The sequence below is a fragment of the Chelonia mydas genome, chromosome 7 (genome assembly GCF_015237465.2).
Source record: "Chelonia mydas isolate rCheMyd1 chromosome 7, rCheMyd1.pri.v2, whole genome shotgun sequence".
Taxonomy (NCBI): Eukaryota; Metazoa; Chordata; order Testudines; family Cheloniidae; genus Chelonia; species Chelonia mydas.
Window position 1 is genome coordinate 106,429,990 of NC_057853.1, and position 27,950 is coordinate 106,457,939.

General features: G+C 41.5%; 1 protein-coding gene and 1 long non-coding RNA gene across 3 annotated transcripts in view; both read left to right on the top strand.

Annotated features, from left to right (window-relative positions):
* Positions 1 to 27,107, top strand: part of LOC102938990 (minichromosome maintenance complex binding protein) — a 31,642-nt gene extending 4,535 nt beyond the window's left edge. For both annotated transcript variants that reach the window (XM_037905059.2, XM_037905057.2), the window contains exons 3-16: positions 869 to 1,009; positions 1,429 to 1,470; positions 3,528 to 3,629; positions 3,889 to 4,018; positions 5,836 to 5,987; positions 6,761 to 6,861; positions 10,766 to 10,941; positions 15,454 to 15,577; positions 18,903 to 19,020; positions 19,583 to 19,748; positions 24,037 to 24,170; positions 24,990 to 25,154; positions 25,991 to 26,079; positions 26,689 to 27,107. In XM_037905059.2, coding sequence (XP_037760987.1) covers positions 869 to 1,009; positions 1,429 to 1,470; positions 3,528 to 3,629; positions 3,889 to 4,018; positions 5,836 to 5,987; positions 6,761 to 6,861; positions 10,766 to 10,941; positions 15,454 to 15,577; positions 18,903 to 19,020; positions 19,583 to 19,748; positions 24,037 to 24,170; positions 24,990 to 25,154; positions 25,991 to 26,079; positions 26,689 to 26,815 — 1,767 coding nt within the window. In that variant the 3' untranslated portion in view covers positions 26,816 to 27,107. The remainder of the gene's footprint in view (positions 1 to 868; positions 1,010 to 1,428; positions 1,471 to 3,527; positions 3,630 to 3,888; positions 4,019 to 5,835; positions 5,988 to 6,760; positions 6,862 to 10,765; positions 10,942 to 15,453; positions 15,578 to 18,902; positions 19,021 to 19,582; positions 19,749 to 24,036; positions 24,171 to 24,989; positions 25,155 to 25,990; positions 26,080 to 26,688) is intronic.
* LOC122466663 lies at positions 17,287 to 18,898 on the top strand. Its single transcript, XR_006292364.1, has 2 exons — positions 17,287 to 17,331; positions 17,690 to 18,898. It is a non-coding gene; the product is annotated as an uncharacterized LOC122466663 (long non-coding RNA).
* Positions 27,108 to 27,950: the final 843 nt, after the last annotated feature.

The following is a 27,950-nucleotide window of genomic DNA, read 5'->3' on the forward strand; positions in this document are numbered from 1 at the left end:
GCTCTTGTGGCTTCCCTATCAGAAAGTCATCTTTCTGCAGGGAAGCAAAGAAATCTGTGAGGAACATAAATTCTGCTCATGGGCAGTGGCACAGAATTCCCTCAGGAGTAATAGTGTCAAGTGTGTCAAAAAGGGACATCAGCTGAAAGTGAAATCTGGTTCAAGAGAAACTGTCAACTTGAATTTTTTTTTTAATTCAACAATTTAAAAAACGGTTTTCTGATAAAATGCCCTTTAAACTGCATGTCACTAAAATTCTGTAAAGTATTTGTACAGTGTTTTTCTTATGCCCCTCTTAAAGGTCCAAGAGCAACACTACTAAAAATAGGCCCACCTCCAATCCTTCCTTCCTTCCTTCTTGTTCAGCTTCACTTTCAACTTTGCTCTTTCCCAGGCTTTGATGTAACAGCAGCAGGATATAAGTGCAACTGACCCTCACCAAATCTGTGAAACTAATTATACATAAAGCTGTCAAGTGGCCAAAGTAAACGAACTAGAACAACATACAGAAATATACTTTTCCTAATCTTTTAATTACAGTAATCCCAACTGTTCCCTGAAACAACAGTAGGTACAAAAATTAGAGATGGAAATGTGCTTTACACAGTTGGGTTAGGACAGATGAGCAAAAAATTAAGTCTCCTAACTGACTACCTGGTGAGCAGACCAGGGTGATTAATTTTGCTCACAATAATAAAGTGATTGAGGTGAATAATAAGGGGTGCTGGATGATCTAAGGATAGTAACTAAACTATGGGATGGTATCTCTGTATTATCCCACTTCCTTCATGGTGCTTATGAGTATTTTATAGATCATGTTTAAAATAAGATCTAATATTAATTTGATGTTTGTTCGTACTTTTTAAAGGTACCATCATTGAATGACGTCCCCCTACATTACCTGAAGCCCAACAGTTTAGTGAAATTCCGCTGCATGGTTCAAGATATGTTTGATCCTGAATTTTACATGGGAGTCTATGAAACAATTGACCCAAATACTAAAACACGTGTAAGTAAAATACTGATGAATTGTTAGGGTAAATGTTTGGGGTGAACTAACTTTTCTTCATTCATGTCTTTACCCTTCTCTGTCTACTGAACTGAACCTCTTGAGTATTCCAAGGCTGCATAACATTAGTTCAGTTTCAACAGACTCAAGTGGCATTAGGGACATCACAATCAAAAATATAGTAAAATGTTATCTGCCACAAGTAGATATAGTTGTGGAAATTATAACAAGTGTGTTGTGGGATCTGTGGGAATTGAAATGAATCCCTTCTCTATTTGAATTCTACAGACAGTAAAAGTTTACACAGTTATGTTTTTGGAAGGACTTTAGCCTAATGACTTAGTTTCTTTTATCAATAGTAATTCATGTGAGTCAAGATTCTGAAAGGAACAGAATTATCATATTGCTTTTTTTGGCAGGTTTTGCATTTTGGTAAATACAGAGATGTAGCTGAATGTGGGGTAAGTTGTGCGAATGCTGTACAATGTAAGAATTTAGCTCTTAATTTAGTATATTAAATTTGAGCTTTTCATTCTCTCTTCTCCTCCTCCTTCTCCTCCTTACAGTGACCTCCAAGAAAATATGCAATGAGCCTTAAAATTAATTAAAATAAATCAGTTGATTTCCCTTTCCTTGTCAACAAGGTGATATCTCTGCCACTTTCACTGTGTTATTTTTAGAGAGCAATCTGGACAAAATTTGTACCTACCTCTTTGTCCTTCCCTTCTCTACTTTGAACGTTGAAAATGAAGTCAGTTAAGGTTTTTTTAAAAAATAGAATAACTTTATTAGTCCTAGAATTGCAATCTCTGTTACAAAGCATTGAAAAAAATTGAGGCTTCCATTCTACTTTACAAAATGTATCTGAATTTTTGGTTATAAGCAGGTTCTGCAGACTTAAGCCACTCTTACTGTTGAGGCACATAAGTGTGGTAGAGATACTCCTGGGGGAATTCTACACCACTGCGCATGAGCAGAATTTATCCCCTGCAGATTTCTTTGCTTCCCTGAAGAAAAATGACTTTCTTCCCGTGAAGCAAAGGGAAGCCACAGGAGTAGTCATGCGACCCTCCCCAGCAGTATGTTTCAGGTGCCCAGGGCAGCCAACAGAGAGGGGCAAGGGGGTGAGACTTGGGAAGACCCGGCTAGTGGCTCCTTCCCTCCGCCGGGCTCAGCTGCTAGTTGTGGCTAGGCTGGGGAAGATCGGACTTCCTCTTCCCCTGCATGACATCCAGGGCCGCATCAGACCAACCCCCAGATTTCTCCCCCAGTTGCAGGTATCTCTGCAAACTTCCCCCGCCCTGCTTCCTGCTCCCCCATTCGCCCAACCGCTGTGCATCCAGACCCTGTCATACCCAGTCCCTCCCACTGAGCCTCACCCCTGTGCACTCAGAACCCCTCAATGAGCCCCACTCCCCAAGCATCTAAACCTCCCACTGAGCCTCCCACACCCAGATTCCTCTGCCAAGCTCTATCCCCACACACAAACTCCCACCCCAGCTGATCCCCAGCCACCTTCACCTGGACCCACCTGCAAAATCCCATTACCATTGCACCCAGAACCCCCCAACAAGCCTCCGTGCTTCCAGATCCCCCACACAGAACCCTCTCAACACACACCTGGATCCCTCCACACTAAGCCCCTCCACTTGGATCCTGCCTTGTTGAGCCTGCCTGCTCACACCTGGTGCATCTGGTATGGAGAGGCAGGGCCTTGGGGTGTTTCTGGGACAGGACCAGTCCTTGTGCTGTGTCAGGGTTGGGTGCAGTCTCACCGCTGAGTCCGGAGGGTGGGGAGGGAGGGAGAGGAAGCTTCAGTGATCGCCTACCTTTGTGCTGCCAGTGGCCTGTGCTCCCCAATGCCATGCTGGAGCCTCCACACTTATTTGACAAATAAAATTTGCAGAATTTTTAATTTTTTGGCTCAGAATACCCTCAGGAGTATAGAGAGTAACTAATAATCACTCTTCCTTTCCATACATTCTTGAATAAGAAGGATTTTTTTTTTAAATGTGAGCTTTTTGACATTGTTCATGCAATTGCATTGAGATTGCATTTGAGACCAAAGAATGTCATTACATTATTGACCCATGGTAAGGGAATCCTTTAAAGAATGATTATTACTTCTGCCCACAGGGGTTAAAGCAGCTGAAAGCACCAAAAATTTTCCATTCATTTACTGAAAGAATGGAATAAATCATATCCCACTAACCTCCATGCAAAAACTTCAGAAGAATATCTTTGTTTTCTTATGGCACCAAAAATATGGTCTAGAAGATTAAACAAAATGTGGAAAACTTGTATGGAGTGCAGTTTAAAATTACCACTGGATTGCGTTTAGGTTTTTATCGTCTTAATTTTTGTGCTTTAGATAGTAAATTGTTTCATTAGGAAGCTACTTCTTGTAACTCATTATGGCTAAGTACATAATTCTACTGACAAAGTAAGGTAATGACTTAAAAACAAATATGTTCAATGTTAAAAACCTGAACCTCATGATTTATTATTGATATTCTAGCCTCAGCAGGAAATTGATTTAAACTCTTCACAAACGGTCACTTTGGAGAGACAGACCTTCTACTGTGTGCCAGTGCCTGGAGAGTCAGCGTGGGTGAAAGAAATATCCTTGGTTCAAGCCTGAGAGATGTTAATTATGATAAATTCATTTAAAGTACCTTGTATTTTGAGGAGATGAGAGGGTAATTCCTTAATTTAGATATGCCTCCATCATAGGACAGCACCATAGTACAATTTGCACACCTATTGTAATAGTATCTTACCCAACAAGATAGCCAGGCTAATAATATTTGGATAATGCTACTTGTTCTGGTTGACTTTTTTCAAATTAGTTTGATGATGTCCTTAATTCTTAATCATACGCATATATTAGTGCGAGTCAGGCTCGAGTTAGCCCTTCAACATCCTACACTCCAAGTCGCCACAAGAGGAGTTATGAGGAAGATGAAGATATGGAGCTGCATCCATCTAAACAGAAAGAGCAGCATATGGGTAACATTTGATTGATCATTTAGTACCATTATGAACTATTTATGTATCAGGGTGAGTCAATAGTGTTATCCCAGTCTTGATCACTATGCTGGTTGAACTGTGAATGGAAACAAATGGGAAAACCAGCAGTTTAACTTGAAATTAGCCCAGGACAAATGTTACATATGTAACATATGATTTGTTTTCTACTGCTTTACAAAAAGCTAGCATTTTTTGATTGCTGCGGTAGTACTGTGGTTGCTGTGTGAAGAAAGGAAAGGCTTCAGTCACTGAATTTAATTTCCAGCTCTGTCACAAACTTCCTGTGTGACCTTCAGAAAGTCACCTCATCTCAGTGTCTCTATTCCCTGTTTTATCCCCTTTCTACCTGTAGAAAGGGGATAAAACAGACAATGGAATTGTCAGTTTAAATTGTAAACTCTTTGCGGATAGGGATTGTCTCTCATTACATGTATAGAAAGCACTTATCAAAATGGGGCCTAAATATCAGTTGGGTCTGCTTTACTATGAACAATAATTTGGGCCTCAAGAACTATCCCACCTTGCCTCTCTATCTCCAATGACAGCCCCCCGACCTCGGCTTTTTAAAGGAATAGAATTGACTTGCATTACCTGGAACTGTCTTTTGCCCTCCAGAGGTTGGAAGGGAAAATGAGGAATACCAGGCATTTGTAGTCCCCTGAAAAAAGACCTAAAATCCTTAGATTTTCTAAAAGGACGATATTTCCAAAACTGGCAAATGTTAGCATGAGGCAAATCAGGTATGTGTGCACATCCTGTGCATTCACAAACTGATGAGAAAATTGCCTGCCCTAATTAATGTATTCTTTTGAGCAGGAGGGGGTTAGTTTAAAAATAAGTCCTTCAAGTTCTTTATAGAAGTACTGCAAAAGCTGTTAATTAAAGCTTTGTTTGGTGTTATACTTCAGTCAGTTGAACTGTCAGATTTTAAGATTTTAAGTATTTTTCTAATAGTTTACAGTTTAAAATACACCTTTTTCTTATATCTGTATTAGATTTCCAAGTAAATACTCAGATTGATTTACCTGCATATGTAGCCTAAAGCAGTGGTTCTCAAACTTCATTGCACCATGACCCCCTTCTGACACACAAAAAAATTACTACATGAGCCCAGGAGGGGGGACCGAAGCCCAAACCACGCTGTCCTGGGCGGGGGGGAGAGGGGGTTCAAAGCTACCCCAGGGCTTCTGCCTTAAGCAGGGGGCATGTAACCTTAACCGCCCTGCCCAGGGCTGAAGCCCTTGGGCTTCGGCTTGGGCCCCGGGCGGTGGGACTCAGGCTTTGGCTTGGGCCCCGGTCCACAGTTTGAGAACCCCGGCCTAAAGTAAGCAGTTACAGAAAGGTATTTTATCTTTGCATTAGAAAATCAAATCTAAAGAGATTCTTGGGAGAAAGTATTTTATTTCTGCTTAACTTGTTTTTAAACACAAGATGCAGAATGCAGTATTTCTACAGCTCTACACAAATGATAGGTTGCCTTGCAGATGACAATGTGATGCTTAAAGATAGATTGAGTCAAGTTAAATCTCCTTGGCTATGTTTCGGTCTCCAAGATGAACAGATTTTCATGCCTAAATTCATCATGGTGTTAATTTTCGGCAATAGATATACAAATCTTTTATTTCTGTGAGGGACAATAAAGTAATAGTTGGTAGAAACTACTACTTTGTTGTTCTTCCAGGATCCCTTTTTGATTCAGCATGCTTCTGTATTGCTTTCTGAAGGAAGGAAAATTGTTTGGATTTGCTGTTATGCTTAAGTAAGCTGTAGAAGGCTGTCTTTCCTTCATGTTGCAGGGAATATAGGTGATATCCATGGGTGTGGCGAGCCAAAGCGATTAGAAACTGAAGCTTCTGCAGGACATCAGCTAATATCCCCAAACTGCTCCCCTCCACTTGATCTAAACTTTCCGCTGCCAGGAGAGAAGGGCCCTGCATGTCTCGTAAAGGTAACCAGACTTTGGAGGTGATGACCAAAGTGTGATTGCCTCACTGAAGGGATAGGTTAGGGGTGGGAGAGAGAATCCTGAACCCAGAGCAGTTACAGTAAAACCTACATTATCTTGAATGTGTCCTCAATTAACAGCTGTCTTGTTTTCCTCTTCACTGCCCATAAGGGATATTAGAATTGCTAACATCAGTGCTAGTAGGTGTTAAAGCACATATATTCATAGCTGCACTTGGCAAAATGTGTTCTGTCAGTTCAAGACACCCAAGTGTAAGGATGATGTTGACTCATGGACCCTTGAGTAAGTTGAAGATGTGCTCTTCTAGCGGAAAAAGGTGTGATGAAGCAAGAGGGAAACAATGCAATGTTTGTTTTCACTTCATATTTGAAATAGTTTCCTGTTGATTAATACTTAATGCAGACTATGAAACTGCAAGCAAGTAAAACTCATCTATGCTGTTTCTGTCCCATTCTTCAGCAATCTTATTCTACATTTAGAGTTTCATCCTTTAATTAACAAGTGTAGAATATGGTTGTTTACCACTTTGGCAGAAGAATGCAGATAATGTAAATCCTACAAAAGTAGAAAGTAATTTTTCCAATCTCACCTTCTTAAAAACTTATTTGGACAGCCTCCCTGCACAGAATCTCTTTAATCTACAGTTGTCTACTGAGATTTCTGCTCTTGTCTGACAATCCACGATGTCCTTGTTCTTGCAATACATCATTCTGTTCTGTCTACCTCCTTGTTTTATCATGCTATCTCTGTGGCAGGTCTATGAGAGATGGGATAGTTTCAAAGTCAACGATACTCTTGAGGTGTATGGCATTTTGTCTGTGGATCCAGTGCTCAGCATCGTGAACAATGAAGAGAGGTAAGGTTTAGGCTGTGATTCTGATCTGCAGGGATTATGAAGTTAAAAAGCAAACTGTGCTTGAATGCTTGTGCCCTAAAAATTAAGGAAGTGTCTAACCATTTGTCTGAGCATTATTCTAAAAATGCTTTTTGCCTAAATTAAACTTAATGCTTGTGAAAGGTACTGGATTGACAGCCCTGGCAATTGAAGTCCTTTGTCCACAGAACAGGTACTGCATGAGCAATGGCTGTACATATTTCCCAGACTGCCCCATTATCAAATGGAGGTATCAAGTGTTAGTGGTGGAACAAATTTATAAAGAGGACAGGACCAAGAGATTTGAAGGAACTTCAGAATGATGTGTGGGAGTTAATGAGACATTACAATTAGCTTCTATAACAAAGGACAGCAAATGTACCTTTTTTTTTTCTCAAGTGCTGGATAATTTTTGGAACTAAACTGGAGAAATTTACTTCAGGACCAAGTAAATGGGTTGGAAAAAATTTAAAATACTTTTAGACTACCTATAAAAGTATAGCCAAAAGAGAGATGGTCCTGTAAACAGGCAGTGAAAATGACTGGCGGCATGGAAAGTCTTCCATATGAGAATATGAAATAATTAGGACTGTTTATACAGAAAATAAATAGGGGCATGATAGATGTATACAAAATACTGAATGGTGTAAAGAAGTTTTATCAGATGTTCTTGTTTACCCTCTCAGAATACAAGAACATGAGAACCTCCAATTAAATTAAAACAGACTCAAAACTGATAAAGGAAAATACTTTCTTTTAATGTAATGCACCATTAATCTGTACATATCGCTGCCACAGATTAGGAAGGTAGAGAGACCAAGAGGTTAGTAAAATCTAAAAAAGTGATTAGACTTCCATATAAAAAATGTTGAGTTATATTAGATAACATTTTTTAAAAATAGAAGGCATTCAAAGCCTAGTATCATGGTGCAAACCAACCACTAACTGATGAGATTTAGGAGGAAACTTCCCTAAAGAGCATGTTATTTTATGATTATCCACTTGGGTTCCTAGTGCCTTTCTCTGAATTATACTGTATTAGACACTTTTGGAGATAAGATATTTTATTCCTGGGGGAATTCTGTGCTAAAAGAATTAAAATTCTGTGCACAATATTTTAAAATTCTGCAAAATTTTACATATTTTATTTGTCAAAATAACACAATATAATTATGCCCCTTTCAATTATTTTGGTAATTTATTTCAAAATACTTGTCAGCAAGTATGTCTGTAACAATACAGACAATACAAAAGATTCAGGAAACGTCTTTTGACAAATAGATTCCGTACTAAGCATATTAATACAGAAATTTGAGTAATAATTCCTTTAAACTACAATACAGAAATGAATTTCTGCACCCTTCAGAAGCAGCCCAAAGACTTGGGGAAGTCAGGGGTAACGAAGGAGCTGAGGGAGAGGGAAGTAATTGCTGGGACGGAGCCTGAGAGTGAATCTCGAGGTTGGATGGGAGAAGTATGGAACAGTTTTTTTGCGGGGGAGGGAAGGGTGGGGACGGATTGTTAGGGATTTGGGGAGCTTCCCCCATGTTGACTCTGGCTGACCCTTAGCCTCTCCCATTCATTCAAGCACGTGTGCCCCCCGTGTGTCCCTTCACTCCCACACCCCGTTCAGCCAGACATATCTGCACATGTCCCCATGTGGCCGTGCATCTCCCCTCCCCCCTGTATCCCTGCATCCCCCACTCTCCATTCAGCCAGGTATAGCTGCCTCTGTCCCCATGTGTCCTACACTGCCACTCAGCCACCCCTTCTCCCCTCACTCCCATTCAACCCCTGGTTCAATGTTGTCATGCCACTAGTTCCTGTGCCTCTGCCCAGTCCGTCCCCCACCATTAGCCCTTCTGAACCCCAGTCTGTGACCCCGCCAGCAGCCCCATGTATCCTGCTCTGTCCATCCCCCTCATATCCCATGCCTCCTCACCTGGCCACACAAACAGGGTGCTTCCCCCTCCCTCCCTGCGGCTGGCTGCTCTGGCCTGTGAGCTAGTAGCCCTCTCTGCTGGTGCCACATAAGCTTCCCTTCGTCTCCCCATCAGAATCAATTATTCTGATCAATTATTCTGTCTCTGGGAAACATTAATTCTGTGCTTGCACAGTGTACAGAATTCCCCTAAGAGTAGATATTTGAGTGCATGGATCACAGGCGTCATCCAGTATGTCAGTTTCTGTCATATTGATGCAGGTGTTCAGAACCTTGATCCTTTGAAAACATTCTTTTTGGTACGTTACAGCCTTGATATTTGTGTTCTTGTGTAGAGCCAGACAAGCTTGTAAAGGTAAACCAGCAAAGCCAGCTGTTTTTGTTTCTTTCCAACAGTAGGCTAAGGCCAGAGTGGTGGCTCAGTATGTCTAATCAAATGTATTTGACTGTTGACAACCAAATTACATAAAGACAAAATGGTGGAATTCAGCAAGGATTTTGAACTTTAAAGTTGTTGCATGAAGTAGAAAGAGAAAAGAATGGTTACGGTCCTTTCAATGAAGAACAGATCTTGCCCAAAAGAAGGAGGAGAGGCTTAGAAGATTAGTAGGACTCTACCAAATTCATGGACTGTGAAATCAGACTTCCACCGTGAAATCTAGTTATTGGAGGGGTAAGGGAGAGGCAGGGCTGGGGATGCCTCAGCCAGGGGTTCCCACTGTTCAGTGGGCTCCAGCTGCTAGTTTGCTGGACTGGGGAGGGACTTGACTTCCTCTTCCCCTGCGCAGCCACTCTCGGGTGAGGGGAGGGGAGATCAGACCCACCTCCAGGTACTTCCCCAAGCTGCAGGAAGCTCCGCAGCTGTGTTGCCTTCAGTGTCCAGCTCTGAAGGCAGCACAGAAGTGAGGGTGGCAATCCTGCGACACCCCCCCACACACATGCACGCACACAACAGCTTTGTGACCCCCTACAGCCCCGTTTTGTGTCGGGACCCCCACGGTTACAAGCCCATCTGAAAATGTGAAATTGACCAATTTTAAAACCCTCTGACCATGAAATTGATCAAAATGGACTGAATTTGGTGGGCTCCTAAAGATTAATAATAGGTTATAGAGCCTTTCGCTTCTGTCTCTGGTGCAAATCCAATCCAAGTCAGTAGTGACTGAAGTTTGTTGCCATCTGATGTCTGTGTCTTTGTTCCAATGTCCATATCAAAATTAAAAAAAACCTGAAGCTACTTTTGGAAGGCCTCAGAGACTGAGAATTGAATAGTCATGAGGTCTAACCTGTTCTCTCACCTCAAAGGGTGGTTTCTCCAAGTTAGGGTTGAGTCACACTGGTGGGAATTTTTGACTTTCATCTGCACTACATGTTCTGTGGCTATACAGAAAATTTAAGTGTCCAGGATTGATGATCTGGCAGCCTTCTGGAACTCTGTATCCACACAAGATAGACTTTACTTTACAAAGTTGCTTTATTTGCTGAAATGTTACAATGTCTGCATTGGATACCTGTTGAACAGAAACCTGTAAAGAATGTAAAGAATACTTTACATCTCTCATTTAAATGGTAGAATGATTTAGGGATTTGCCTCCTTTACAAAACTAAAGCCTGTACACTCCAAGTATTTTCAGAAATATAGAAGATGGCACATGTAAAAATCCAGTTTAGTAGTTTTATATTGTCAGTGTATAGGATTTTCATGTATTTTGTATTTATAGTCTTTTTATAAATACCTAAAATATTTCAATTAAGCTTTTATAATTAAAATCTATAATAAATTATATTAGTTTAAATGTAGTCTTCAGTAAACTGAAGCAGGGAATGGATGTCACTTATGTTTATGTGTAACATTATTGGAATAGATTCCAGATTCATTTTGACAACAGCAGGGGCATTTGCATAGAATGTCTTTAAGCTCAGTTTAATTGTGACATTTACTAGGGAGAACTCATCATCACCACTTGATCCTATGGAGTGTATGGACACAGTAGAAGAACAGAGAGTACATAGTCCTCCTGCCTCATTAGTCCCCAGAATCCATGTGATTTTGGCACAGAAATTGCAGCACATTAATCCATTATTGCCTGCCTGCCTTAATGAAGAGGAGAGTAAAAGCTGTAAGTATCTGAACTGCTGAATAGAACCTTACATTGTCACAGATTGGTTCACTCTGGACTGCATTGTACTACTCCCTACTATAAACAAGTTATTGTTTGTTGGCAGGAAAATGCAGCAATGGTAGAGTCTGTTTAAGGCGGACTCAGAAGGGATGGGGCAGCTGCATTACTTTATACTGAGTTGCCTCAGACATGGTGATAAGTGTTTATTTTAGGAAGAGTTACTTCTGAAGTAGTCATGATTAGAGACTTCATTCTGTAAGTCTGAAAACTCAACTTACTATTGTACAAATTGCAAGATTTATTCATTTTCAAATGAGGAATCACTTTATTTTTGAAAACCTTTGTTAAGGCTTAGCTAAACAGGTAAATCTGAAGTATGTAGACACATAGGATTACCTTGCGGATATAAAATATGTAATGAATGTCTGTACTATCAAGGAGCTTAAAGGGAGCTAAGTTTAAAAAAACAAACAAAACAAAACAGAAAAACCAATTATGCAACTAGTTGCCCATTTGATTGTTCTTAAACATTCGCCACAAACTGTGGCACGCGCTTCTGTTTTTCTGTTTGTATTTTTCCTCTCCATCTGTGTGTGTTTCTTGGACTCTGTGAACTTCCACAGCTCCTAAAATGACTGTCAGGTGGAGTCCTATATAGATATTATGTTTGACTTATCTTAAACATTTAGGAAGCTGTAGAAGGCTGTCGGTTTTGGAACCAAATGTATAATAGAACTTCCAATTAAAAATCTGAAAATGTTTCCAAGGGGATGTTGAGCAGATCATACTAGTCCCAAGTCAGCAGTTATTCGACAAATTGATGTGTGGGTTTTTAATTCCTACTCATATTGGCATTTTAATTTTTAAAAAATCCTACTTTTGTTATGGCAGCTGCTATGTTGCATCCATCTGAGATGGAGGGCAGCTTCTTAAACATCGTTAATTATAAAACTCTTGCTTATTTCACAATAATGTTTGAGAGTAAACTGCTATTTCTAACCAGAGCTAATTTTTTTTAGGCCTTGTTTTATGAACTATATTTTCTTCTACATAGACCACTTTTCCTATTTTATCATTAAAAATCTTGACTTTCAATGAAATTAACATGCAAAATAAGTTACTTAGATATTTATATAAAGGTGGCAATTAACATTATGGAACAGCATTGAACATTAAATGATATATCAGAAAAACAGTTTGGGGGTTAGAGCAAAGAAGCAGTGGGGAGCTAAATTTGATCATCCTTTGACTTATCACATTTCAGTTTTTGTTTGACAGAATGTAGCTCCTGTTCTTATTTTCATTATCTTCTCCCCCCGGAGCCTGTGGCAGGGTTTGGAGGAGGGTTTTCTCTGTGATCAGATTGCAATATTTGCACTGAACTTGTGAACTGGGCTGGAAAAAACAATGCATAATTCTGCAAGACAGACTTACCAAAATGAGGACATGAATGTAGCAGCAGCATAGATTTATGAATCAGTTTGCTGCATGTGTAACTGCTGACTCAGACGGTATGATCTGCTCAGCATCATCTTGGGAATCCTTTCAGATTTTTAATTGAAAGGTGTATTATATGTTTGGCTTCAAAATCTGCAGCAAGTGTTTAAGATGTGTCATGTATGTCTATATAGAACTCCACTTACAGCAATTTTAAGAGCTGTGGAAGCTCACAGATGGCAGAGCCCAAGGAATAAACAGAATACATACAGATCAGAGCCCAAAAAACAAACCGAACATACACGCAGTAGAGCCCATAAAGCTGTGAATCTGTGTTGCTGCTGCTACAGTCACTTACTAATTTTGGTAACTGTCTTGAGATTTGTGTCTTGTTTTTTCCAGCCCAGTTCGCATGTGGGAAAGCTGCGGCAATAACTTGCAGTTTGCCAAAAGTGGCAAGCGTTATTTTGTTTTGAGTCCCTCTAATGGAATTTGAAAAAATCATGGATGCTAACAGACTCATGCTTTAAAACCAAAAAATGAGAGTCAGGGAGCCAGCTGGTCCAGGAGCCTGGCAGCCTTGAGGGTTCTCAGGGTCTGGGCTCTGTGGCAGGGAGTCTGGCAGCCCAGGCTTGAGCAGGCTTCTCAGGTCTAGGCTCCTAGCTCTGCAGCAGAGAACCTGGAAGCCCTAAGAGCACCCGGTTAGGTCTGGGGAACCAGATGCCCTGAGTTAGCGAGCCCAGGTACCAGCTGGCCTGGAATTCTGGAAGCCCTGGAGTCCCCTATCCTGAGTCAGTCAGCATCGCAAGGCAGGCAGCATAGCATGACTGCCTGAGAGCCACAGACCCTGGAAGTTCTGGGTTTCTGACTCTAAGGAAATCAGCACATTTAGGGCTGCGCCCAGCCCTCAAAGTCTAGCAGCTGGTGGCTAAAATTGACATGATTCCTGTCAGATTTACTGGTGCCTATGAAATTATCCAGACTGGTCAGTTTTATGGCTGCTGCCAGATCCTGGGGAGGATATTTGGTTTCACAAACTCCAAATGTCCATGTGGTGCCAAAACAAACACTTTATTTTTTCCTGGGTTAATAAAAACAGCTGTTTTTGTTCTTTTTTTTTTAAATGAAACCAAGTACTGAAATTTCCCCACAATATGGAAATTCTGAGTTGTGACCAACTTTGCTTATGGCCAACCCTGGTATGCCTGTGACTTGCTTTGTTGGCTGGTAGACTCTTTTGCAAAGCTGCTTAATTTGGTCTTTTGGGAGAGTCTTTACAGCTTTGTCTCCCTTTAAATCCTGATCCGTAAAGCACTGCCATCTCCGGTCCTGGGAAAGGCTGCGTACACCACATGCTTGGCTGGAGTGAAGGCATACAGAAGGGAAATGGGAATGAACCGCGTCCTTGGAATAGTGAAGTGAAAGGAGAATTTTGTGTTCCCAATTCTTGCAGAGGGGCTATACTTGGATACATTGGTGCTTGCTGAAAAAATTTTAAGAAGCCGAAATATTAAATTTTTCCATTGACTGGTATTTTTGGTAACACTTTAAAACATAGCTTTGGCCTCTGCATTGAGAGGATTGTGGATTGGTAACTGATTACTTCTCTTCCTTTGTTTTTGAGTATTCTTTAATGTTTAAAATCACTTTTGATTCCTTATTTGTTGAAAGTAGCTTGTTCCATATTGGTAAGCATAGTAAACCCAGGAGTGCAAATGCTGCTAGAGGAGATTAGACAGCATTCAAGCCAAACTCTGTTTGTATCAGTGTGAGATACACCTTGATAAAATAAAAATAACTTTCTCTGAATATAAGAATTTATATGCTCCTGTAATTTCCAAGGAGCAAGGAGATAATATACCACTTCCTCTCAACTCATACTATTTTCATAACTTTTATGAGCTTTTAGATACCAGCGAGATAGGTACCTTTAAATACTTCAAATGGAAAATAACAGTCAAAAAACATTTCTGTTGTGATGCAGGAATACACTATAATAATTCAGAATTAGTCTGTTCTAATTGGGTGCATGTAGCAGAGGCTGACAATGTCAGGTGGAACTTCTATATACTTTACCTCTCAGTTTGCATAATATATCTTAGGATCTTCAGAATAAAATGTTTAAAATAAAATCAAGTAATGGCATTCAGATATTAAAGTGTGTGTGAGGGGGAAGCTAGGCACGCCATAGAAATCTGTATAAGTGAGGCAATAGTTTGAATAGTTTGGCTCTTCATAGCTCTGATGTGACTGTTTCTGTGGCAAGAAAGGATAACTGAGATCATTAATGTCTCATTTATTGTTATCCAAATGACAAAAGTCTTGGGCCAAGACTTTCAAAAACCAGGAGTCTAAAAGTCAGCAAGTTGCTGTTTACTTGGCTCTACAGAGAAGCGGCCCATTTGTTTAGGAATCTTATTTTTGATTCAGTTTTTGAAAATCTTGGCCCAAATTTGTAAATTGTGCATATAGCTGGTCTATGTAACTACACTATTGCCGTCCTGCTCTCTCTGCCCCCAGTGTTTGTTTGTTACATCCCCTCATTCAGGTTAGTTTAGATTGTTCGCTATTTGGGGCAGGAACTGTCTTAGCACTGCATATCACCTACCACACAGAGTGGTGCCCTGAGGCCTCCATCAGAGCAGAACTCAAAGACAAAACAATTAAGTTGCATGAAGTTATGGTCACCAGAGATCAGGTATGGTGTGGCAAAAAGCAAGATACAAAAGAGCACAGCAATGGAGCATAAAACAACATAGTGAAGAAGACTGAGTTGGATTTGCGTAGTCTAGGAAAGAAGACCTATTTGGGTAAGATCACTCTAATTACATACGCTGTAAGTCTAAGTAGAGGGCATTATTCCATCTCAAATCTGCAGAGCAAGGAACAATGTCCTGAACCTAAAAAAGGTACGAAAAATCTAGGTGAATGCGGAAACTTCGTTCAGAGTAGAGTGCTGTTCTTTTCCACTCACTATTCCCAATGTGTGATATTGCAAGGTATGCCTCATTTGGAGAGGAGGGGGAACAGATGCAGGGCATTTCTGACACTTGTCTTCTGCTTTCTTGATAGTTGTTTCTAGTTTTATGATGGAACTTTCGCCACTTAGAGCAGAGCTGCTTGGATTCCTCACTCATGCACTCTTAGGAGACAGCTTGGCTGCTGAGTACCTTATATTGCATCTCATCTCCACAGTGTAAGTACGTAGATGCCTGCTGAGAACGCTTAATGTATTTGTTTTTAAAAATATTATCTGCTTATTTTTGCCAGTCTATCTGAGTCTATGAATAACTTTTCAGCAGAGATGGTATAAGTATTATTTATATTCCATAGTGCCCAGGGAGGCTGCAGCTGAGGGGCCCCATTGTATTAGGCACAAATGCAGAGATTATTGTCCACAGTCCAAATAGGTTTTAAAACAAGGCTAATTTCAAAGCTTAGTATCTTCCTAGCATTTGAGTTGACAAAGTCCCTCCCACTTCTGTTCTCTCCACCTTTTTTTATTCTGTCCTTCGATTAGACTAAAATCCTCAAGCAATATATATGTAACCAATGTGGATGTCATGTTTCCTATCTAATCTCTTTTCTGTGTGAGAGCAGACCTGCTATTACTACATTTCCATGAATAGTTTAGAGCAGTGGTTCTCAACCTATTTACCATTGTGGGCCACATCCGCACAATATATATACTACCTGTACATCTATAAAAATAAAGTTTAGGATTTGTTATATGACGGCAATACCATTCAAATCAATATAGTACCTTTCATTTCAACATTGCAAATATCTACCAAGAGCATTTTAAATTCACAAAATAAGTCAAAACATTAACTGTGAAAACTAATTAATTTACTGTAAGGGAGGCATGGCATATTGCCACCCTCATTTCTGTGCTGCTGCGGAGCCAGTTTGCAAAGATGGGGAGCCCTGCCTGGTGTGGGGTGCCTCCCTAGCCAGGGACGGTCTCCCATGAACCCAGCCCCTCCTCAGTCTGCCCCCCCAACCAGGGAATGCCCCCAATCACCCAACTCCCCTGGGACTGTCCCCCCAGCATGCAGAACCCCCCTCCCCCTCAAAAAAAAAAATCCAAAAGACTGGGCTGGCACACATGCCTGCCCTGCAGAGACAGGGTGCCCTTCCAGGGAAGAACAGCCTACCTAGGGACTGTTCCCCATGCACCCAGTCCGCCATCCAGGGACTGCCACCAGTCCCCCTACCTAGAGTCGGTCTCCCATGCATTGGCAGCACCCCCCTCCTAGAGTTGCAGTGTCTGGTCAGCATTGCTGGACACTAAAAATCCAACTACCGGCCTCCACCACCAGGGGATGGGAAGAGCAGCAGCTGCTGTTACAGCCTAGAATAGTGGTTCTCAACCTATTTACCACGGTGGACCTCATATGCAGCTCTCTGTGTTATGTGGGCTGCATCCACACAATATACAACCTGTATAACCCTGAGGGTGTCGTATGGGCTGCAGCTGTGTGCTGACTAGACCGCAGGCAGCCCATGGGCTGCAGGTTTGAGAACCATTGTCCGAGAGGAACTGCTCTCTGCTCAGCTGCTGACTCCTTATGGAGGGAACTTGCTGGCTGGCTCTGGGACCTGGCTACAGCCTCCTCAATGACGAGGTGGGGTGGGGGGAGGAGAGCGGGAATCCTGTCTGCTCTGCTGTGCACCAATTTCTCCAGCCCCTTGCTCCAGGGACCAATCGCCCCCCTCCACCCCGTCGTGCTCCAATTGCCCCCAGCCCCTCACTCCATGGAGCAACCCCCCCATCTCCCCTGTGTCCCGATTTGGGCAGCCTGGCTCTGCAGGTAGCAAGTGAATCCGGGGGGCCGGGGGGGGGGGGGTGTGTTACGGGAAGAGGTGGGGGTGGTGGCGGGGCCTCAGGGAAGGAGCGGCACGGAGGTGTCCTGTTTTCAGCAATTAGAAAGTTGGCAGCCCTCCCTGGTGCCCCAGGCCCCTGCATCTCCCTCCCTTCTGCCCTAGCCCCCTGCACCTTCCTCCCCGCACCCACTGGTCTCCTACTTCGGCTGCACCTAGCTCAGCCATGAAGCTTGCCCTGCCTTGTGCATCTGTGGCCATAGTGCCAGGGAGCCTGCTACAGCTGGTGTCACTGGACGCACGATCCTGCAGGGTGGGGGAGCACTGAGCACCCTAGCCTCCTGCTGATTCTGCAGGGCCCAATCCTGCTGCGGGGGAGGGCCTGATGTCACTGGGCCCCATCCTGCACCACCCCATTCTTGCGCGCACACACCCCTCCACTTACTCTGTGCCTGGCACAGGTGCCCCTCCCGCCTTGCCCTAGTTTCGGCACTGAGCATGTCACAGCTCTGTGCAGATTGGGCCGCAAGTGGCCCATGCATTGAGAACCACTAGTTTAGAGAATGACTGACATTTTTCTTCTCTGATTTATTCTTGTTCATTAAAAAGTTAGGTACATTTTCAAAAACTCCTAGTGATCTTAATTGCCCAACTTAAGATGCCTTAAAAAAAAACCTGAACACTAACTCTCTGAAAGTCAGACCCCTGTAAGGTATGTCCAGTTGAACACCCAAAATCATGAGTCACCCTGGAAAATGTGGACCTATATGTATACACCTGAGAGAAAAAGCAGTTTGAGTGTAGATGTCAGGTATGTTGCACAGAACAGCCAAACATCTGAACAGCCAAATGTGTTGCGGGTGTCATACCTGCCCAACAACCTGGCCAATTTTCAAGTAGCTTATTTGAAGATCAGGAATTTCACCCTAGTACCCAGCATATAGGAAACCTGAATATATGGTAGGCCTAGTAAACTTCATAATGGCATAAAGTATGCTTGTGTAAATAGAACATTTCATGGTCTAAGTGGAAATCTGTTTTCATTGTTGTTCCAGTGAGTCTTTACCATTCCACCCCTTTGTGGCATTTTGTGGTCAAGCAGACATTCAGCCTCATTTTTCCAGCCAGTCTTCTGATGGTCTGTCCAGCCTGCAGTGCCTTCTGAGTTGCAGAAATGACTACTACATCTGCTGTCTCTGCCTGTCATTTCCAACTAAGCAGGACTCCTTTTTAAGCTCCTTAGCCCCTTCCTGCCTTGCGTGGAAGAGTGTGCGCCCCATTACATTAGTCATAATTAGTCCAATCTCTCATGGTTCTGTCACTGATCTACTGAGCTACTGTCTTGCCCCACAGAAGTGGTCTTCTTAGGTCTTGGTTAGTTAAAGGTCATAGATAAGTTGATATGAGATTCATTTTTACATGTGCCAGCCATCATCTATTTATAGTGTGGTAGCACCCCGTATGTTCTAGTCCTGTGTAGACACACAGGAAGACAGTCACTGTCCCCAAGAAAGAAAACAAAGATGTGTGAAAATCAATGACGTTTAAGCAAAGTGATAAGGGTGATGGTTCACACACAGCTTGTGGCTCTTTTTATGGGTGTATTTTGATTCTAGAAAGTTTTTAGGACTTACCAGGGGTGCAGTCCCTGTATCAAGTGTTCAGCTGATCCATCTTTTTTTCTTTTTTTTTTCTAGCTATGCGAGAAGAGATGTGCTTCCTCTGGGAAAATTCACAGTGAACTTGAGTGGCTGTCCAAGAAATAGTATCTTCACAGAGCACATATACCGCATTATCCAGCAGCTCGTTCCAGCAGTAAGAATGGCATTAATATGCTTTAATGGATTTATGATTGTGCAGTGATTTTTGGCTTTAATGTTACTGTATTTTTGAAACAAAACTTAGGTTCAGTTTGAGGCAGGCTCCTGGTGCCTGGTTAAAGGATAGCCCAAAAACTAAAATGGGGGTGGAACTTTCATCCGAGAGAGTGCCTAGATTTCTCCCCCCAGTGACCACAAATTCCTGGAAGGTATTTTGCAGAGAAAACACAGTAATTTGAACAGGGACCATATTGACTGGTAACTTACAGTACTGCAACACATTGTACTGGTATTCCCATAGCTATATATAACTGTTTTTAAAAACTTAACTCGCCATAAAGTAGTTTGCCTTTGAAATCCTTTTTCCCTTTAAGAGCTTTGGAACTTGTGATTACATATATCTACTATGTATTTCATTTAATTGTCCTTATAATTTTGTACATACTATGGGATTTTAAACTTAATGATCTTATTAAAGCAGGGTACTTTTACTTAACAAGGCAGGTGGAGGAGTGGGGATTTGCCTCCTTAGCTAATAATTCCCTTGCTCTTGGCAGGCCTATCGTCTGCAGATGACCATAGAAAACATGAATCACTCACGGTTTATCCCACACAAGGACTACACAGCTAACCGCCTAGTCAGTGGAGTATTGCAACTGGCCAGTAACACTTCCCTCGTGATAGATGAGACCCTGCTTGAGCAAGGACAGCTGGACACAACAGGTAGGCAGTGCTTTGTGTTCTTGTCCTCCCTGTAAAACTTTGACCTAATACATTACAGTAGACTGAATTAGTACATTTCAAGACATACAGTGATGTTAATTATGTGGCAATAGTTAAACCTTTTAATACAGGTCTTCCACTGTTAAGCTGTGTGGGGAAAAACCACCTTGTCCATGAATATCACAACTGATTCATGTATCAGACTAGCTTGCTGTCAGTCTGTGGCCTTGTTGTATGGAGTTGCGTGCCTGATCACAGTTCAACAAGGCAGTTGTATTTTATTTCTCTTATTACTGCTTTATTGTCAGGAAGCATCTGGCTATTTTGTTTTATTTAAAATATTCTAGGTTTCAGGTAAAAACTGCTAGCTCTAAATAGAGCTCCTAGAGAGGGTGAGAAAGTCATTAGGAATCTTTTCACCTGTAGGTGAACGGTTGAAATCTAGGAGAGGGTGCAAATGACCATTGTGAAATGAGCTGTTACTGCTCAGTCTGATTTCTTAGTTCATCGGTATTTGCATTGCAAAGACTTCTTTGGCACTCTCAATAGAAAAGGCCAGAAATTAAATGAAGCTGTCACCTGAGCTACTGTCTTGCCCCACAGAAATGGTCTTTTTAGGTCTTGGTTAGTCACAAGTGGAGCGGTGTGGGCTACCTTATATTTCTGCCATTCGTATAGCACCTTTCCTGTAGAAAACAGAACAACCCCTGCTTGCATAGCTGACACATTTGAGCACTGAAGTCACTTAAGTTTTTTTTCCCATTTGAAAAGTGAATGCTGTGTGGGAGCAAGAAGTAGTTTTCATTTGTGTGTTATGGATTTCCAAGATTTATCTTGTAAACTGTGACTTGTTCTGTGTATCAAAGAAATGTAGGACTGGAAGGGACTTTAATAAGTCATTTAGTCCAGTCCCCTGCACCAAGGCAGGACTAAGTATTATCTAGACCATCCTGACAGGTATTTGTCTAAAAACCTCCAAAGATAGAGATTCTACAACCTCACTAGGTAATTTGTTCCAGTGCTTAACTACCCTGACAGGAAGTTTTTTCCTAATCTCTAATTTAAATCTCCCTGGATACAATTTAAGTCCATTGCTTCTTGTCCTGTTCACAATGGATAAGGAGAGAAACTTATCACCCTCCTCTTTATAACAACCATTTATGTATTTGAAGACTGTGATCATGTGTCCCCTTTCAGTCTTTTCTTCTTCAGACTAAACAAACCCAATTATTTCAACCTTTCCTCATAGATCATGTTTTCTAGACCTTTAATCATTTTTGTTGCTTTCCTCTGGACTTTCTCCAGTTTGTCCACTTGTTTCCTGAAGTGTGGTGCCCGAGCTGGACACAATATTTCAATTGAGCCTGAGTAGAGTGGAATAATTATTTCTTGTGTCTTGCTTACAACATTCCTTCATATAAAGCAGTGAATCACAACCTAGACAGAGAGGGAAGACTTAAGGCGAGCTTTGAAGAAAAGTTATTTGACAGCTGGGAGTGAGGCAGCAGATGAGGGTTCAGGTAGCTGGGATATACAGTTGGGGTGCTTATTCGCTTTTCTTCCCCCTCCATCTTCCAGGTTCAGGTAGGGGACATCAGGTTGGAACACAAAGTCAGATAAGTGAAGTGAGCAAAAGCAATGTGTCTACAAACCCACAGGGGCCAATTTTGAGTTCTATTACAGATGAATAGGAAGCCAGTGAAGGTGATTATATTAAAATAAAAGAAGCATCCTGATCCGCCTTATATAACAAGGGTACCTTATCCCTCCTGGAGCTTGTGACATCAAAAACTGTCCTGATGTACGATCTTAAGTTCCGCTGTTAAGAAATGCTCTAGTGAGTCCATACCTGTTATAGACCTCTTTTCATCTTCTTTACAAGCCATAACAGTGGAATAACTATGAACCTTAAGTGTTCACTTGTATATTTCGAAGAGTTGAGACCAAAGGCCAGACAGAATATAGACAATTTGAAAACTGTACAGAAGTAGCCAGTTTTAGATTTCAAGTTGATACTATGTTGCTGTAATTAAGGGCTAAGGAATTGAGAGGGGAAAGAATCCCAAAAGAAGGAAATTATACACAACTTGCCATCCTTTTTAAAGAGTATTTAATGACTGTCTGCTGGACTGAAAGATACAAAGCATTTGGCATAGTAGGTGGTGGTGTTCAGGAGAAATCTGATTTTTATCAGCTGGATTTCACTATTTCAACAAACTATCTTTAAATGAAGTTTCAATTCCATTTTTTTAACTTTTTTTTTAAGTCTTTTCTGGTTTGACTTTTTTTTGCAGGGGGGGAAGGAACTTACTATAATTTTTTTAATAAATGGGTTTGTTTGATTTTAATCACTCTAGCAGTAGTCTGGAATAACTACAGATTTTAGTCAGTTCCTCTCTCCCCTTTAATCTTTCTGCTGTTCCTCATTTTAGTTGGCCAGTCTTCACCTTTTATGTAATGAGGCGTTCTTCTCTGCTTGGACTTCAAAAAGTGATTTGTTCTCTTATCCAGATGTAAAGTGGCAGTGTATTGCCATCCGTAAAAGTAACGTACAAAGAAATAGAGGGGAGTGCTGTAGAGAATCTGTCAAAAGCTGGTTTGACAGCCCTGCAGAGTGAAGTTGTACTTAGAATTGGAGCAACAGGGTCAGCTACAGTGGAAGCTATCCCACATCTACGAATGGGCCTGAGTACAGAAGAGTATTCCACTTTAGGGTGAGAGAATAGTTCATGCCTGGTGAGTTGTGGTAGTGTGTTTATGATGTGCTATCAGTTCTCTAGGTTCTGGTCAAAAATCACCAATTATTTTCACGTAAGCCCTTGGATCTGTCTTCACATTGCACTACTCCTCATGGTATCTGAGGATCTTTACTGTACTGGTCACTATAGACCTGCAAGTGAAGAATCTAACCAGTGACAGAGTAAAAAGGCTCTAAAGCTTATCACCAATCCCCTAAGCCCCATACAGTCTTCCAGAACTTCCCAAGGGACAGTAACACCATCATGCCAGGTTTCTGTAACTGACTCTTTCATTTTAAAGAGTGGTTTGTAATAATAGATTAACATTGTTCTCCGTTTCTGTGTATTTCATTTGGCAAAACGTGGATTATTCTGCTGTTCCTAATGCAATTTAAAAGTAACATGATCACTTAATTGACCAGCAGCAAAATCAGAGATGCCTACTTTGAGAATAGCTTACTGCAATTACACAGCCAGTTGTGGAGAACAAATTGTGGTTTAGGAGTGTCTCATGAAAATGTCTATCAAATTCGCTCAGCTGCTTAGGACCAATGCAAGTGCACTGTGATGCACATGATCAGCATTTGGATTCCAAAACTTGCTGGGTTTCCTTGATGCGATGGAATTGTCACTCCAGCAAATACTGCCACCTCTTTCCATGCTAAAAGCTGCTTCTGTCTGGCTATTATGATATTCCTGAATGTTGGAAAGGAACTTATTCCATCATCTAAACCTGCTGGAGAGGGTAGCCTCAGCATATGGCCTTTTGAAGCTAGGAAAGTAGGTGTCTTCCTCAGCCAGTTCAGTTATTTCTGTACATTAAAAGTCCAGTATCTCACCTCTCCTTGGGTAGAAACTGGAGCTTTATGCCATTGCCAGTGGTGCTGGATAAGCACTCCTGGTCTTGAGTGGTCCTGGGATATGACTTGAAAGATTTGTGTGTGGCTTGTTTCGGGGGTGGGGAGACAGGTTGGTACAGAAAAGTTATGGTTCTGAGCCTCGTCTGTTTAAACTCTAGGGCCCTGATCCTGCACCCTTCAAGTCAATGTATTGGAGAGCTGAGCCAGCAGTGTCTATGGTCTTATAGCCATAAGGATACCAAAAAGTCAGAACTTTTAAGTACACTTCTAAAATATACAGAATGCACAATGGTGCGGTTTGGAATAGAGCATTAGCCATATTAATTTGGGATGTCCTGAATTACTCACTTGTGAGTAAGGTACCCATTCCAATCTCATGCTTAACTCTTTCTAATAACTACAGCCTTATTCCCTCTAGCAAATTTTGCATAAATATTTCTACATGTTTATAATCTGATCTTTCCCATAAACTACACTAATATTAGGGCCGGTCAACTTTTATGCCTGAAATTCTTCAAAGGCTCTTGATTTTGTTTAGCACGTCAGGTTAGTTTAGTAACCTAGTTGTTTCCACTGTGACCAAGTAATAGTTTCTGCTAACTGCTAATTAAAACCTGAATGAAAAATCAATTTCAACTCTGCCGATTGTTTACATCCAGCTGTCAGCATCTGTTTTCTTGCTTTTTCTAGGTGTACATAATGTGACAGCACTGGGTAACCTGATAACTTGGCAGAAGGTGGATTATGACTTCAGTTACCACCAGATGGAATTCCCATGCAATATTAATATACTTATCACTTCAGAAGGCAGATCACTTCTACCGGTATGGCAAGGTCTTAAGTTGGGGGATAATTACAGTTGATAGCTGCTTAATGAAAACTGAGCATGCCATTGCCAGAAACGAGTGATGTCAGGGAAATGATCTTGTTGCCGTGAGCTGCCTGGACAGGCTGCTGACCTGGCTTACAGTGCTCCAGCTAGTGCACCTAGAAAACCTGTGTTTAGTGACAGTGGCCTGCAAAAAAAATTATTCGGTGAAAGGAAAAACTGACATTTTTCTCAGTGGCTGCATGCTGTAGAAATGGTAGCAAGAGGATGAAAAATTATTAGAGTATATGGGTAGTCCTGGTAATGGAAAAAGATTGTAGATGCAGATTTATTATTAGATAGCAGTCTCATTCCAGTGCAATAACTGCCCTGTTTGTGGTGGAGAGATCAATCTCACATTCATACTGAAAAGACTATGAATTCAGCTTATATTTATGTATGATGGATTATGTAGGTGTCTACAGCTGCTAGTACACAGTATGATTAGTTGTTCAAACAACTTGTCTTCACCCTTTATGTACTGAGCGTTTGCTCTCTTGGCTGTTTTAAAATTGTGATATTGATTTCTCTTCAAAGCGAAAGTGTTCCCTTCCAAAGAAGGGTGATTAAAACAGCAAGAGATTTCAGACTGGGAGTTCTTCAGGAAAGAGGTTTTCATTTATTAATGGTTGATATTAAACTGATTTTTATCCTGTCTTCGACAACATTGGATGACACTGACTTCTTCTGCTGTACTGAAATCATAAGTGTCTTACTGGAATGGAACAGATGTGAATAGGGAAAGGGATGATGTGCAACCCATCTTGTTTTTCAGTCAGACTGTCAGGTCCATTTACAGCCACAGATAATTCCACCAAACATGGAGGAGTATATGAACAGCCTTCTCACAGCAGTGCTACCATCCATGCTGAACAAATTCCGCATCTTTTTAAGCTTGCTGAGGCTGTTGGATTACAGCATATCTGATGAGGTGACCAAGGTATGGAAGGCTTGTCTTATACTAACACCTTTTATATAACCTCTGCCCTCCACTAGGGAGAAGTAATTCTGTAGAAGCTGGAACAGCTGAAATACTACTTTCCTATTAGTAATTGCACTTAACTCCGTATGGCATTGGACTCCTTTGCAAGGGACAGGGGATGCATTTTGTTTTGGGTGGACTCCTATCCCTAAGAAGGGTTGCTGATGCTCAGAGCACCTCAGCAAAAGGCACAAAACTATGGCTCTTACAATTGGCAATTTGTGAAAACTTTATCCCCTTAGAATCAAGTCTCTGATCTTTCAAAGGAAGCTTCACAACCTTTTTCTTTCTGAGGCCCCCCCCAACATGCTGTAAAAACTCCACAGCCTGCTGGTGCCACAAGTGTTTTTCTGCATATAAAAACCAGGGGTAGTAAGCAGGGCAACTGCCCGGGCTTTGGCTTGAGCCCTGGGTGGCAGGGTTCAGGGCCCCAGAGAGTAACAGCTTGGCAGACCCCCTGAAATCTGCTCACAGCCCGCAGGGGGCCCCGATCTCCTGGTTGAGAACTGCTGTTCTAAGGCACCTTCTGAAGCAGGGCCCCAGAGAGCAACCATTTTACTGCCTTTTAGGCAGAAGTAGCTCTGTAGCTTCCCCAGCAAGCAAGGCTGAAAGTAGCCTCCCTCCTTGGAGTTATACAAGTCTTGCAGGAATTTTATAATCTCAGGAAACTAGGAATATTCTTCATGTAGCCCTAGTGCTGTAGCTTTTTTGAAGTTTCTCCTCTATTGCAATATATTGTGTTCACTGCAAGAAGCTAAATCCTAACTACCTATCAATGTATTGTCTTAATTCAGGCAGTAGAGGAAGACTTTGTAGAAATGCGTAAGAATGACCCTGAGAGCATAACCGCTGATGACCTTCACAGAACTCTGCTTGTAGCAAGGTGAGTAGCCTTATAACTAGTGAATCTGCTTTTTTCACTTGTGATAGCTGCATGTAATCCCCTCCCAGTGGCACTTGTATAATTGTTTGGCTGCCTCTTCAAACTATTTCAATATGTGGGAGGGTTGAAGAAAATAGCATAGGCAGGAAGAGCAGGGACAAGTTAAGTCCATTCCCCTAGATGGGCTAGTTGGCCACTTCTTATACAGCCAGAACTATTCTGTGGCCACTGAACAGTGAGGCAGACTCTTCCTCCCTACTCCTATGTCAAGGACTTCTGCTTACCTCCCATTTGGGGCTTTGCCACTTTTGAGTGTCCCAGCCTGCTCCCAGTACCTCACTGGAAGGTTGAAATGAGAACGTGGGAGGTGTTCTTGCTAGTAAGAGAAACTATTAAATACATCTTCCTATTTTTAGTTCAATAAGAGGTTCTAAAGCACTGACTGCTGGCATAAAGGGGTGGGGGATGAGTGTTTGTTCGTAAGGACTGCTGACTGCTCAGTTCTGTAACTTCCTGCTATAGTAGGGCTATTACCTTCTTTCTCATGGCAAAGCTTAAGAGGAATCTGTATGAATTCTGCTATTTAACTTACACTACTTTTGCCCCCAGGTTTCTGTCTCTCAGTGCTGGGCAGACAACGCTGTCAAGAGAGCGGTGGCTAAGAGCAAAACAGCTGGAAGCATTACGTAAAGCCAGGCTCCAGCAACAGAAGTGTGTCAATGGAAATGAACTTTAATAATTCCTCTTATTATTTTGCTTACCTGTGACTATGAAAATGAGGTTTGTCCTAATCCTAAGTGGAGCCAGCACTAAGAATGGGGTACTGTTTATTCCAGTTTCTTGTAGATAATTTATACCAAAAAATTATGGACACTTACCCTCAAAACCTGAACCCATTTAGTTTATATGGGGTTCAGTAAGCTAATGCTGAAACTTACTGATTTTATGAAATTTTTTGGAGCTTGTTTTGTAATTGAGAATTAATAACAACGAGCAACTTGTTTGATATTAAAAGTTTAATACTGAAATTGTGTAAACGCATTTCCTTAAGTGTAAAGTCAAGTCTGATCACAGGTTCTAGAGGTACAGTAGGGTTGACTGCTTCATAAGATGCAGGTCATTCCACTCACAGCCTTTGGCTCTTGCACTGCAGCAGGCTTATGTATTTAAATCATGTGACAAGAACCAACCTGTATTTTTTACACTGAGGAAAAAAGCCTCAGACGTAGATTACAACTACCATGGTTGCTGCTTGAACTAACAGGCTTATTCTATGATAAATATCTGTAAAACAGTTTCCCAAGGAGAAGAACTTCTGTATTTCAACTTTTACACAACTTACCTGACTCAAGCACATCCTGTAAAAAGGGCAAAGTTAAAAACAAATGGTGGAACAGAGCAGTGAATAGGCAGTATGCGATCTTCATCAGCAGAAAATAGAAAGGGCATTACTTTCTAGACCACCTGGAGAAGCCAGAATCCCTTGTCCCTCTTGACCTAGTAATAAACTTCTAACTTTTTCAAATGACATATCAAATACATAACACCCAGATGGTGGTACAAGTTACACTTTTTATTCTTGCACAATCAATCCAATGTTTAAAAAAACTGGCATAACTACCTCTCAGAGAGCTTCCATTGATAATCTTACAAGATGGGACAGGACTTCATTTTGAAACCCTACCTGGCAAAATGGAGTCTCCTGTAGCACTCATGTGAGACAGATTAATGGAAAGGGCTGCTTTTCACTTAACTTGTAAGCACCACTCAACCATGATTAAGTGCTAAATTTCATGTAGTTGAACAAGTGTGGCTAGTACTGACCAAGTATATGCTACATCATCCATTTGCCTTTGGGAATATAAACAATG